The sequence below is a fragment of the Seriola aureovittata genome, chromosome 6 (genome assembly GCF_021018895.1).
Source record: "Seriola aureovittata isolate HTS-2021-v1 ecotype China chromosome 6, ASM2101889v1, whole genome shotgun sequence".
NCBI lineage: Eukaryota > Metazoa > Chordata > Actinopteri > Carangiformes > Carangidae > Seriola > Seriola aureovittata.
This window is the reverse complement of record NC_079369.1, coordinates 11752572-11765376: the sequence shown is the minus strand read 5'-3', so window position 1 is coordinate 11765376 and position 12805 is coordinate 11752572. Positions and strand designations below refer to the sequence as shown.

At 41.6% G+C, this 12805-nt stretch overlaps 1 protein-coding gene across 1 annotated transcript in view; it reads left to right on the top strand.

The window, feature by feature from the left end:
- faf1 (Fas (TNFRSF6) associated factor 1) overlaps positions 1-12322 on the top strand; it is a 59591-nt gene extending 47269 nt beyond the window's left edge. The window contains exons 17-19 of the mRNA XM_056379048.1: positions 376-453; positions 3882-4097; positions 11068-12322. Of these exons, the coding sequence (XP_056235023.1) occupies positions 376-453; positions 3882-4097; positions 11068-11151 (378 nt within the window). The 3' untranslated portion in view covers positions 11152-12322. The remainder of the gene's footprint in view (positions 1-375; positions 454-3881; positions 4098-11067) is intronic.
- Positions 12323-12805: the final 483 nt, after the last annotated feature.

Below are 12805 nucleotides of genomic sequence, written 5' to 3'. Positions count from 1 at the left end.
AAATAAGAGTAGTTGCTTGCTATTTTAATGCTTTTGGATTTAAGCATATTCATGAAATTTAATGATAATTCAGTTTCTACAGAGCCTACAGAGCATCCCATTTTAGCTTTAAGTTGCTGCTATCCTGACACAATCAAGGTAGAGAGGCTTTTTGAATCACAGCCTTGATATTGTCATGACTAGCCTGTACTAGATTTAAAGACGTCATTGCCCAGAAAATCAGGTTGCTTGGATCATGAGGATAATAACCAAAACAAGTCATCAAAGCAAAGTGATAACCTGTAGGCAACACAGTAACAGTCTTCAGCGCTGCTTGTCACTGTTTGATTTTGGCTCTGCTATTGCATTGATTAAATTAATTTCTGTCATTTTTAGAGAGAAGCCCAAGAGAGAGAAGAGGCCGAGCAAGTTCGCCTGGAACAGATGAGAAAGGAGCAGGAGGAGGAGAAGGAGGTGAGAAGACATGTACACATTGTATTAACATTATGTTCATTTTTTCAAATGAATATTCCACCATTATCAGTACAAGGTGGAAGAGTGAAATGTTTTGCTGGTGCACAGTGACTGTGCCATTGCATGTTATGTCGTTTTTTGTCTGTCTTGTTCTCACTTGACAATATCAGTGAAGCGTGTGTAGTGTGGGTGAACAGGCATTTTAGAAAAAGGAAATATCCTAATTACAGTGAGGCCCAACCCTGTCCATGTCACCGTACATACACACAGTTATTGTTCAGTTTAACTGCTTTACGTTGGTATAGCACACAGCCTCATGTTGAAACCTAACTGAACAAAAGACTAAGGCAATTCATGTACACAGGCTTGTGCACAAACACACACCACCCAAGCAAACACACATATTCACAGGACAACAATTATTGTATGTGAAGAGGGGGCTAACACACACACACACACACACACACACACACACACTCTGACACACTGTCACGCATACAGGGAAAACAATAATTGTCTGTGAGGACGACACCATTGTTGTAATACAGTCTATAGTAATACAGTGTAGTCCTCAGTGATTGTTGTTTACTCAGCAGTAGAGAGCCCCAGGGCACTGAGAGGTATTGGGTGACCCGGCTTGCTCAGGTGATTTGTCTCTTTAGTTAAACAGACAACAACAAAAGGGCCCTGGACAGGGCCTTCTTAATTATATCACTGTAGTCGACTAACCAAACTGTGCGCAGGCTGGTGTATTTTAAATAACAATGGCCACCATGGCCTTGTGTTTCCTACCCAAGCACCATGGTTTCTATGGTTATTTATTTATTTTTCACTGCAAAATATGAACTCTATAGGAAAGTTGACAATTAATCTTTAATAGTGGAATCTGACTATCATTATTTACATTCGATGAAGTTGGAGAAACCTGAAAAGTTTTTATTATTATAATAAAATCAGTTTTTATTTCTATTTCTGTATTCCTTTCACATGTTAACATTAGATTATATTACAAATGCATCTCTTCATCTAAACAGGTCACTGAGGCTACTGCTTGTTTTATCATTCCTCCCTTACTACATTATCCTTTGCAATACTGACTGCCTGATTTTTGGCCACAGGGATCTATTGTGGACAGACTCTCCCCTGACCATTACGTAGATTCATTTGTAGGCCGCAGACATTTTGTTGGTGTAATTCATTGTTTTACCGCAATAGTAACAAATGCTTTAGTATCCAAACATTGCATTGATTCTAATTATAAAGCTGACAAGTTCAACAGTCCACAATGTAGCTGTTCTGATCATTTTTTTGTTGTTTACAGTTTTCAGTTGTTCGGTTGTGTTTTAAGAGGGAGTAACCTCATAGTGTATATGACAGAAACTGCAGACACAACAAAAACATCAGTAACCACCAGAGAGTAGACAATGCTAGAGGGAATGCTTTCTTTGTGATTTTGTGCCTTTGTGAAAAGAAGAGTGGTGGTGGTGGTAGTGGTGGGTACATGTGTTTCATGTGCCTGTGTGGGTTGACATTACTATTTACTTCCTTCAGGGGGTCTTAGCATATAGTTGTGTGGCTGTCAGGTGCACAAACATCCCCACCCACCTGTCATCTGTTTGCTTTCTGTGGTTAGCAGAGTGGAGCTAGAGAGGCAGATAAATGGACAGATAGATGCTTCTGATTTTTTGTTTGGAGCAGTCAGGCTCGACCAGACGTGTGTCCTGTGGTTTCTTTAGGGACGCTACGTCTCACTTGTGTGGGTGTTTATGCTTCTGTCTGTGGTCGACTGTCTGTCTGCATTTATATGTCCACCACTGCGCCCACACTCTTGTCTGTTATTTGTGTATGTGTTAGTTTTTCCCTGGGGGCCCCTTTAACTCAGTCAGCATCAGCTCTTATACCTGAGGGAGCTGATGGCGGAGCGGCACGTGCCCTACCCTGCCCACCCAACACCAGAAGCTGCTAATGAGCTACTGTTGTACACTCTTATGAAATATAATTGCATTATGGTGTGTAAATAAAACCGGGGCGTGTTGTCACAGCATATGCTCCCCGGCTGGCCAAACAGGAACAACAAGCTGGGGGAGGAGGAGGAGAGGGGCACTTGCAGAAAGAAGAGGAAGGCTCAAGGGAGTGGCTGAAGCGCGGTTTTTAGAACACAGGAGAGCTGATTAGTTTTGCTCTGCAAGATGACAGTTGATCGTTGTCTTTGTACTTGATACGCCACCATAGACAGAATGACCAAAATCCAAGATTCAAGCTTCATCAAAGATTTTAACTCTTATGATACAACTTTAGACGGCCTGTGGTGGACACTTGAGATAATCAACAGTCTCAATCTCAGATTTCCCTGACAGGGTGGCTGAGCAACAGTAAGCCAGCATGAAAGAGCACACATGAAACACACTTGGCTGTTTTTAACGTATTGAAATGCTGCTTGGCAACCTTCTGAGCTACATCAGGCTTTAGGGAACAGGGTGAGACACAGGACAACTAATTTAATAACATTCTCAGGACAAGAAGATCCTTTAATTAATGTGAGGCAACTGTGCTGCAATCAGACTCTGGGAGCAACTTCTTGGCTTGTCTTTCATACTTGTTTGGATAGTGTGCCACCATCTTCATAACTGCCAGTGTTACTGTGTAGTCTTTGGTTTAAGTTTTCTAGAAACATAGACAGACCGGGCTACATTTTATAATTGCATTCGACTGAATCTCAGATTTTTTTTTCTTGTATAGGGGAGGACTGTATATGTTTCCTGGCCTCCTTCCACTCCTGAACTTATCCGTGTAGTTTTATTATTGTGTGTCTCTTACAGTGGTGTTTTAAATGAGCAAACAAACAAAGCTAAATCAGAAGACTGTATGAATCAGAAAGGCATTTGTCCTCACCCCATTCATTTTGTCATTTTAGCTCATTTAGAATTAATCTAATTATTAATTTATTATTTTTGGCTACCTATCACAATATTACTCATACTGAGTCTGGTGTGAACAAACTGTAAAAAAAAAAAAAAAGATTAGTACTTTGAAATGCTAATAGGCTTGAGAAAAAGAACTGCAGCACCAGTGATGACAGCTGCATCTCACCGGCACCTGTATGTAAACAGCTCTTCCCTCTGTCAACACTGAAGCGCTGCGTATAGAAAAAGTAGTTAAGCTGTACATTAATCCTTCATTTCTTAAGTTTTCCTTGATTAATTTTTTTTGTAGTAGTATGCAATGAATAGACTATGCATCATCTTGAAGAAACACTGTCATATTTAAGAGTTGGAGGAATCCTAGGAGTCAACTTCATTAACCCCAGATTTCTCTGTTATCTCTGTTTTCTACAAATAAATCTACTTATATACAAGTAGCTCATTAGCATAATATAAATCTGTGTTGTACTGACCACAATACTGGATTTCTCCCACCCCTTCTTTCAGGCAATCCGCTTGTCATTGGAGCAGGCCCTACCGCCAGAGCCCGTCGAGGAGTCTGGAGAGCAAATCAGCAAACTGCGAATCCGCACACCAAGTGGCGAGTTTTTGGAAAGGCGTTTCCTGGGCAGCTGTAAGCTCCAGGTCCTCTTCGACTTTGTGGCCTCCAAGGGATACCCCTTTGATGAGTTCAAGCTCCTTACCACCTTCCCTCGTAGAAATGTGAGTGGTATATCTAACACACACATGCCTGAAATTGTCCTCTTCTGCTCACAAATTCATATGCAGTGTGAAAAGGCAGAAATAGATAATAATCTAATCTGTTATATTCGCATGTGGCAGGGTAAAGACTTTTTACCATGACTGTTTTGTGCTGTCTTTCATAACAGCTCTGTACCCACACAAACAAACGCTAAATTCATCCTTAGCGCAGAAGAGTAGCAGCGGGTTATGAAGTGTTCTCGGCCACAGCTAACATCTCTGCTGGAGAGATCCACAGCTGTAATTGGCTTTTCCGTTTGGGCCTGGGCTGAATCTCAGGTGGCAGCTGTGTGTGGAGAGCAGCAGGGACAATAGTTAAGACAATCTGTTGTGGCTGATGAATGATTTAGTTTTTCTTGTTTTTATCATACTTGTTTGCAGTGTTTGTGTGCTGCAGCAGCACCACTGCGTCACTGCCTATATTTCCTCGTACCTGTGATGGGGCAAGTTAAGCCAAGTGTTTATCCATCCACCTGTGCACATGCATTATTCAGTGAATATTAATTAGTATCGGTCCATTGTGACAGTACGGTGCACTGTGACTGTGGGTAGGATACAGTTGTCAGCACTAACAGTAGTATTCTCTATGGCTCTTCCGCTGACGCCCGGCAGCACTCCGTCAGCTACAACCAGTCATTAGAGGGCTTGGTCGCCGCACTCCGTGGTAGCAAGCTAATGAGCACTGTTTTAACTACCAGTTTAATTAGCCATGCTGCTGGAAACAAAAATGGGATTTCCATTAATCAAGAGAAGAGTGCATGTGGAGGGTGGGTGGTGGTGGTTGTATAGAGGTGTGTGTGTGTGTGTGTGTGTGTAGGCTTGCCCAGGCAGTGTGCCATCTTAGTCTGTAGAGACCGCTGGGGCAAACACCTCAAACTAACACACACGTTAACGCGTAGCTCACACTCTTCATTTCGTCACAATCACACACTTCAACACATGCACAAATATTTTCAAGTAAACACATGCCCCGCTCACAACTTTGTCACTTAAAGGATTCACAGTTGTCTCTTTATAATCAAGAGTAAACATGTGTTTGAGACAGAGATAAAGATGTGTCTGCATCGCAGATGAAATTCCGGCAAAAACAGGATGGGGGGATTAGAGGGGTAGAGCAGCGAGAAGAGGATGGTGACTGCAGAACTAGTCAAAAAGAGAACAGAGAAGATAAAAGCTTAAACAAAGAAAAGATTTAATCAGAGAAACAGTCTGAAAGAGAAAGGGATATAGAAGACAAGTGGAGAAGATATTAAAAAGAAGAAGATGGGAGATAATTCCAGAAAACAGAAAGGCAAGAGATTTGGGGAAAGAGAGGAGGGAAGCAGCTCAGTGGTAGTGCCAGTATGAGGCTGTGAACACAGGCCCCTGTCTAATCCTCCAGCTCTGTGTTGTAATTAAATGAGAGGAGCATAGAAAGCCTCCATCCCGTCCAGACGCTCTCACTGTTGCTCTGCCAGGATCAGAGGATAGAGGATAGACCACTATTGCATTTGTAATACTGCACAACTGTTGAAACCTTCTTTCCCTTTTCGAGTTCTCTGTGGCTTTGTGCAGTGTCACTCTTTCTTTTGCTATTTCCCTCCTCTTCAGCCCGCTTTATTTCATTGCCATTCATTCAGCTGTAACACAAATTAGTGGATCTACGCAGTCATGATCATCAAGTTAAGTTTTATCAAATATTTTGGTCTAAAACTGCAACATTATTGACCAGGAGAAAGGGCTATATTGTGTATCTGTATCTGTAAATCTGGAAACAGATTTATTTTCATTTGTTAATTAATTTTTGAGACTTTGAGATAAAACATCAGAACCAGTTCAGATGTCTCTGATTCATGCTTTTCCACCTTCCTGTAGCTTAGCCAATAAGTGTCTATTAGTCTCCAATTTTTGGACTCAGTCTTTTCCTCAACATTTGGTATCAGTGGCTTATCTCTTCAGCACTACAGCAGGCCTTACACTGGCTTCATTTGTACTAGGCTTAGCCGTGCTCAGGGAACTAACCCTTTCTCCGTTTCTATGACTGTCAGCGAGTTTGAAGAAGGAGGAGGGGGGACTTTTAGTGTTTCAGTTTTCAGCTCTTCATTCAAGAATTCTCTCCATTTTCTTTGATACTTGTTGAGCACAAACCGCTGCTGAAAGGCCTGAGGTCTTCTTCCTTCAGCTTGCGGTGAACATGTTTAGACTGCCGGTATAATAATCGGCAATCTGCTCTTCCTGCCCGGCTGCTCATAGACACCCAAACACTGTCAGACCAGCGTATTATTTTTCTCACAGTGATACTGTACTCTATTTCACCTTCTCTTAATCCTTCTTCCAGCTCTGTCAGTGAATTTGCCCAAATGATTCTTAGACAAAACCTGAGATGCAGAAAAAATAAACAGTGGCACAGAAGAAGCTGTGTGCTGCACTGCAATAGATTTTACATCTGTTATACTGGCGTGTTGTGTTTTTCTTGTCCCACTATCTGACTTGTTTTCACAGGAAGAGGGAAGGTAGTTTATTTTAAAAGTAGTTTCATTCAGAGGTTCCTCAGGACTGTTCTTATAATATTCTCTACATAACACAAACCCACTGCTACATAGATCTGTATGACACCCTTCCTCTGTTGAAAGTGGAAAGTTTCTCTGTGCTCACCTTAAGCCTGAGTTTAACATTTAAGTGGGGCTTTGTGATATCACAACCAGCCATTCTTGGTTCAATATGCGACTTACAAGTGTGAAATGAAAATGTGAACCCTCTCCTGGACATACTTTTAAAATAATTGCATATCCAAATACTCATAGATAGTCATAGATTAATTTTTCAATGAGGGAGGAGCAGTGGATGTAATTTTATTCCAAGTTATCAGATACAAATTATGAGTATTTTTTTAATTGTCTTAAAACATGTCTAAAGGGAATCTTAAATGTAAAAAGCTGCATCTTTGAATTATACCTTTAGGATCTCAGCCCCCTCCTTACCTTCAGCCCTCTCCTCCTCTTCCCTCCAGCTTTCCCTCCCTCTGTCTCCTTTTTCCCTTCTCTTTTCCTTGTCTTCCTGCCTCTGTACCTCCGTGCTCACACAGTCCCCGTCTCTTGCAATTATACTTTTGTTTTGCTCTTCAGTCTTTGTATTCTTCCCCATGGACATTCTCACTTTCTTCCCCAAATCCCCTTTAAATATATTTTTTAGCATAAACTAGTCTGTCTTCATTTATTCTCACTTCACTTGCTCTCTCGTTTACTCTTCCACTTTTCTGTTTTTTCCCCTCAGCCCCCCACCCCCCACCCCCCTTCCAGTCTGTGCGGTGCATTTCTCCCTTTGAAGTACCGTATTCTGGTCTGTTCTTTTCTGTTCACGCCCCGGCGCTACGTGCTGTCAACGCTCCTGGCAGCAGATAATGATCTCCCACTGCTTTTGTAATTGGCCAAATAAACACTTGACAACACTAGTTTAAAACAGACAAGTTATTTGGTTTTAATTAACATAGTAGGGCCTGTAATGGCTTCATTAAAAATGCGTTATTTCAGCTGCACGTTTGATTATATTGGAAACGGACATCTCGAGGGCCTGTGTTTATTTTCCCTTTCTTTTCTTCCACGGCCGAGCGTTGCTTAGTGTCGCCTCCTCTGTTATATCAGTGTGTTTTATTCATTTGAATCGAGTGACTTACAATTGTGGTATTTATTTTAAACTTCACATTAAGTGCTAATTATGTGGTTTTAACAGTGGTGAAATCTGCTGTTTCGATAATGCCAAATACATGGGGTTGATATTAGCTGATTATTTTATGTCATGCAATTTTTCATAAGGAAAGAAAGATAAAATATCAAAGACTGCCGAGAAGCACCATCTGTCTTTTTAATTGGTTCCAGTTTTAAAATTAGGCTTTTTATCGCTGAGCTTCCAGATATTGCATTATGTATTTAGATTTTGCTTCAGGCAGAGTTCATTTCAGTTTTTATTCTGTTAATATATGTATTTTTAATTAACAACTGGAAAACCTTTTCTTTTCCACAAACACTATTTAGTCAGATGAAAATCTTTCGAAATTAATTTCATCTTTTAAATGAGTTAGACAGTTCCCTAATTCGGCTGATTGATTTGATCTAAATTGGCTGATGAAAATTATATTGACTCAAGGTTAAAAACAAACTGCAAGCAGAGAGCTAGATTGTGTCTGTCTTATGTATGTATGTATGTATGCATGCATGGCTGTGTAGGCACAGGAGGAGAGAATATGGCTTAGGCAGAGCAGAGGAAAAACAACAGCTTTGTTTGTTGACAGATGCCTCCATGCTTATGGTCTGTTAATTGGATAACAATGTAAACAATCACCGATGGCGCCCGTCTCCTGTGTCAGTGTGGCATCTTGTTTCCCTACTTTCTTTTTCAGAGTCAGATGCTGCTCTCCCCCCGTTATCTCTCCCTGGTGCACCACGAGCACAAACTCTCATCCCGATTTCACTCACAACACACACATCCACACACAAGCTTATATGTAGTCCACAGACACATGACTACACACACACACCTGCTCCACCCCAAAGCCTCATTTACTCCTACCTGATGCTGTGGTGTCATAACAGCCTGTCGGGTTCATTAGCATGGCAGCCATTTGCGACGCGCTGCTCCTGAGGTGGGAAAAGGAGCGCAGCAGCCCTGTTGGTCGTTTTCCCCACCGTTGGGATGGAATATGTTTGCGGGAAACACACACATACACACTCATAAAAACATGCACACTATTTTACCTCTCTTCATGTCGTCCTGCTCCCCGCTGTGCTATGAGGCAGTTGACTAGGTGATGGGCATAAGGTTGATGTGGCAGCCCCTCCCTGCCCACACCGGGCTCCCCAGGACCCCGCTGAGAAGTCAAGAGTCTAAATGACACGTTGAAATGAGGACATGGAGATGAAAGACATGGAGTCAAAGTGCACATGGGTGTGACATTTCCAAACACCCTTGGGAGATGGATAGGTTGTCTGATGCTGATATATGTCACCTTTCCCTAATTTACTTGCCTTCTTGTTTTTTTCTCTCATTCACCCTTTCCTCAGAGTCCGTGAACACCTTCTAGTTTTACGGATGTTGTAGTTAACACAAGTTTAAATGTGTAGATTGTTTTAATTATTTTGAGTGTTTACTCTTTATCACTGTTTTTGGCCTCAAAAATAAGTGTTTCTGGAGTTAACATAGACTCAATGTTTATTATCTTGTATAGGTTGTTCAAAGTACAGATGAAGGTAGGATTTTTATTCTTCTTTAGAAGTTACAAAATAAAAATGACCAAAGTCAATGCACTTGATTGTTATGACACTAAGAAGAAACTAGAAGGTGAGTGTAGGTGAAACTGGTGGTTCGGTTCATGGTCAGAGTTCACGTTTCTCTCCCTACAATAGTCTGTCTCAGACCGATCACTCTGCTTGTTGTGAGGTCGACCTTTGCCGCGCTCGGCTTGCCCTCCGACCTTCTACAGCAGGTACAGCAAGCCTGTTAATTATCCCACCGCGAGGTTAGAATAGGAGCCTTAATCAGAGGGGCTGACGCAGCAGTCATCAGATAAGCCCTGGACACATCTCGGTGTCACACCACCTCGCCCATTCAGCCCAGGTGTTAGATTGGCCCGATGTAACTCAACCCCTCCGGTGATTAGCTCACATAAGCTAAGAGGCCCACAGGGGTGGTGGGTGTCAGAAAGAGAGTCAGATTGTCCTGTTTTAAAAAAAAAAAAAAAAAAAACGCAGGTCAGACCCCCTTCGTGTCAGCTAACTCGATCAGCTCCGTTGTGGGTGGTACTGAATTATTCCTCTGCTTTTAGACAATAGCTGTTGTAGTATTGAAAACAGATAAATGTTTCTCTCCTCTGCAGCATCAGCTATGTTCCTGTTTGACCTTTGTCACAGCTGAAAGGAGTCATTATTAGCCATCAAAAACACACACAGTTCTCTCAATCCCTGCTTCTCTCTCTCTCTCTCTCTCTCTCTCTCTCACACACACACAGACACACACACACACACACACACACACACACACACTTTTATAACACACACTCTCTCTCCTGTCCTGTAACCTTCATCAGTTTGTTCTGGACTGGAGCCTTTCCATGAAAACAAACCTGATGGTCCTCTTAGGGAAACAAAGCTCTAGCTGCTCAGATTACTGCCTAGACGTTTTTTTTTTAAACATCATGTTAGAATAATACACACCATACACACTCTCTTACAAATACACACACACACACACACACACACACACACACACACATTCATTGAACTCTGCAGTAAAGGCTGGATCGCTGGGCCATGTTCACACTAACTGGAACAAATCTGAAAATATCATTGAAATAGTTTAGATAATACGATTAAACTCACTTTAAAACTTGTCTGTCTTTATGTTAAGCTTTGTCCACCAGAGTTGTTGCTATGGTTTTCAAATCGATCAACTTCGTTGAGCAATTTTGTTGAGCATGTGTTGAAAACAGCAGCTCGGTTTTGATCCATTTTCAAAAAAGAGTGTAACATTTAATGCTGCTGAAATAATTTGTGGATTTAATTAGTTAGTCAATTGGCAGAATATTGTTTACCAACAAATGTAATAATTGATTCAATTTTTAATATGTCAATATCTGTTATCAAACCAAAATGCAAAACATTTACTTGTTGCATCTTCTCAAATGTAAGAATACGACACTTTTCTCTGCCTAATATCGTTGTAAATTTATTGTCTTTGTGAGTTGGAGTGTTAAACTAAACAAGCAAGTTGAAGGTGACTTTTTGTGATCTGTGATATTGTGATGGATATTTCTCATTATGATAATATCAATGTTAAATCAGTTAATTAAAAAAATAAATAAATGTCAGGTTTATTGATAATGTACATAGCTATTAAGTTCTAACATCAAACCCTTTGGTCAGTGACAGTCTAATGCCCCCCCCACCTTGTCTCTTCTCAGATCACCCAGTTGGAGCCAGGGTCGACTCTGCTGGAGGCCAAGTTGTTTCCACAGGAGACGCTCTTCCTGGAGGCTAAAGAATAGGAACTGGCCCTCTGGTAGCTGAGAGGACCGACTGATTGACTGACTGATGAACTGGCTGGACACACACTAGTCACCGAGCATGGCCCCCCCCCCCCCCCCCCCCCAATCCCCAACCCAATCCCCAACCCCCCCAGTCTGGGCCTACAGTACATATATACACACACACACACACTCACCGATACACAGTCCTCTCTCTCCTCTCAGACATACATAAATACACTGGCATGCACATCCAGTGACACAAAAGTGCAAGTAAGCTTCTCTGCCCTCGGCCTGGTCGTGGTACATGAATGCCTAGTGTACACGTGTTGCACAGAGGAGCAAAGACAGTATCATAAGCACACAGCCAAACATTCACCTCACCCAAACCTCTCTCTCTCTCTCTCTCTCTCTCTCTCTCTCTCTCTCTCTCTCTCTCTCTCTCTCTCTCTCTCTCTCTCTCTCTCTCTCTCTCTCTCTCTCTCTCTCTCTCTCTCTCTCTCTCTCTCTCTCTCTCTCTCTCGTTCTCTCTTTCTCTCTCAACTCCTCTCACACACTTAACAAATTCACGTTCCCAACTGCTGTCATGGTTTTTCTCTCACAACACAAACACAGTACGACAACAGCATTGAGAGACTGAGTAGACAAATCTTTGTCACAGTAAAAAAAAAAAAAAAAAAAAAAAAAAAAAACAAGGACTTGGTCCCCCTTGTTTCCACATTCAACACACCAAGGCTGCTTTTTTAGAACATGGTTTTTGTGTTTGAAATCCAAAAAAAAAGCTAAAAAAAAAAAAAAAAAAAAAGAAAGAAAGAAAAATAAACAGCAAGAAGAGATGTTGCCCTGCAGAAGTCTGGGCCGTCTCATCTCCACCTGTACTTACCCCCTTAACCCTTCCCCAGCTCTACTTCCCACCCCCTCCCTACCCTCCCTTGCCCCACCTTCCACCCCTGCACCCCTCTATCCGCTGTCTGCCACGGGGAATGGGACTTGGTGGGACACCCACAGCATCTGCTGTGCCTCTTCAGTCTCCACTCCCCCTGGTTTTAACATCCACTGCTCCACAAGCCAATGGATTGCTCAGTTTTCAGGTTTTTCTTTTCTTTTTTTTCTCTTGATCCTTTTTAAGTTTGATGCTGTATTAGTTTTAGTTTGATATACATTATATAAAATATATGAATATGAACATCAATTTGTCTTGCCCGGAAATCTGTTGAAATACGTCATGACATACACACACAAGTCTTTTCCCTGTTCAGATGATTTAACGTGTGATCTGTTTTACTCAAATTCTTCGGCTATGTGAAGGTCTGTTATGAAGGGCGTATAAATCTTTATTATAGGGGGTTCAGAGTAGATGGAAAAACATTACTTTGTATCAAAACTTAAAATCATGACACTCCTGGGGGGTATTAAAGGATAATGGTCAGCTTATGGGTTCCACTGAAAATCAAAGAAAGCAAAGAAAAACATACATTTGGTGTTTATATGTTTTTTTTTTTATATATAAACTTTGAGTTGTTTGCTTTCAACTGGAGAGACGCCACAGTGCTGCTGGAGATCATGATAACCCTGATGTCCGCTGTTCTTGTTGATGTTCAACTTATTAACGTCTGAGCTGTGGGTGACGAAACAAGAGGTTCACACACCACAGATTGATCTGATTTCATTCAAG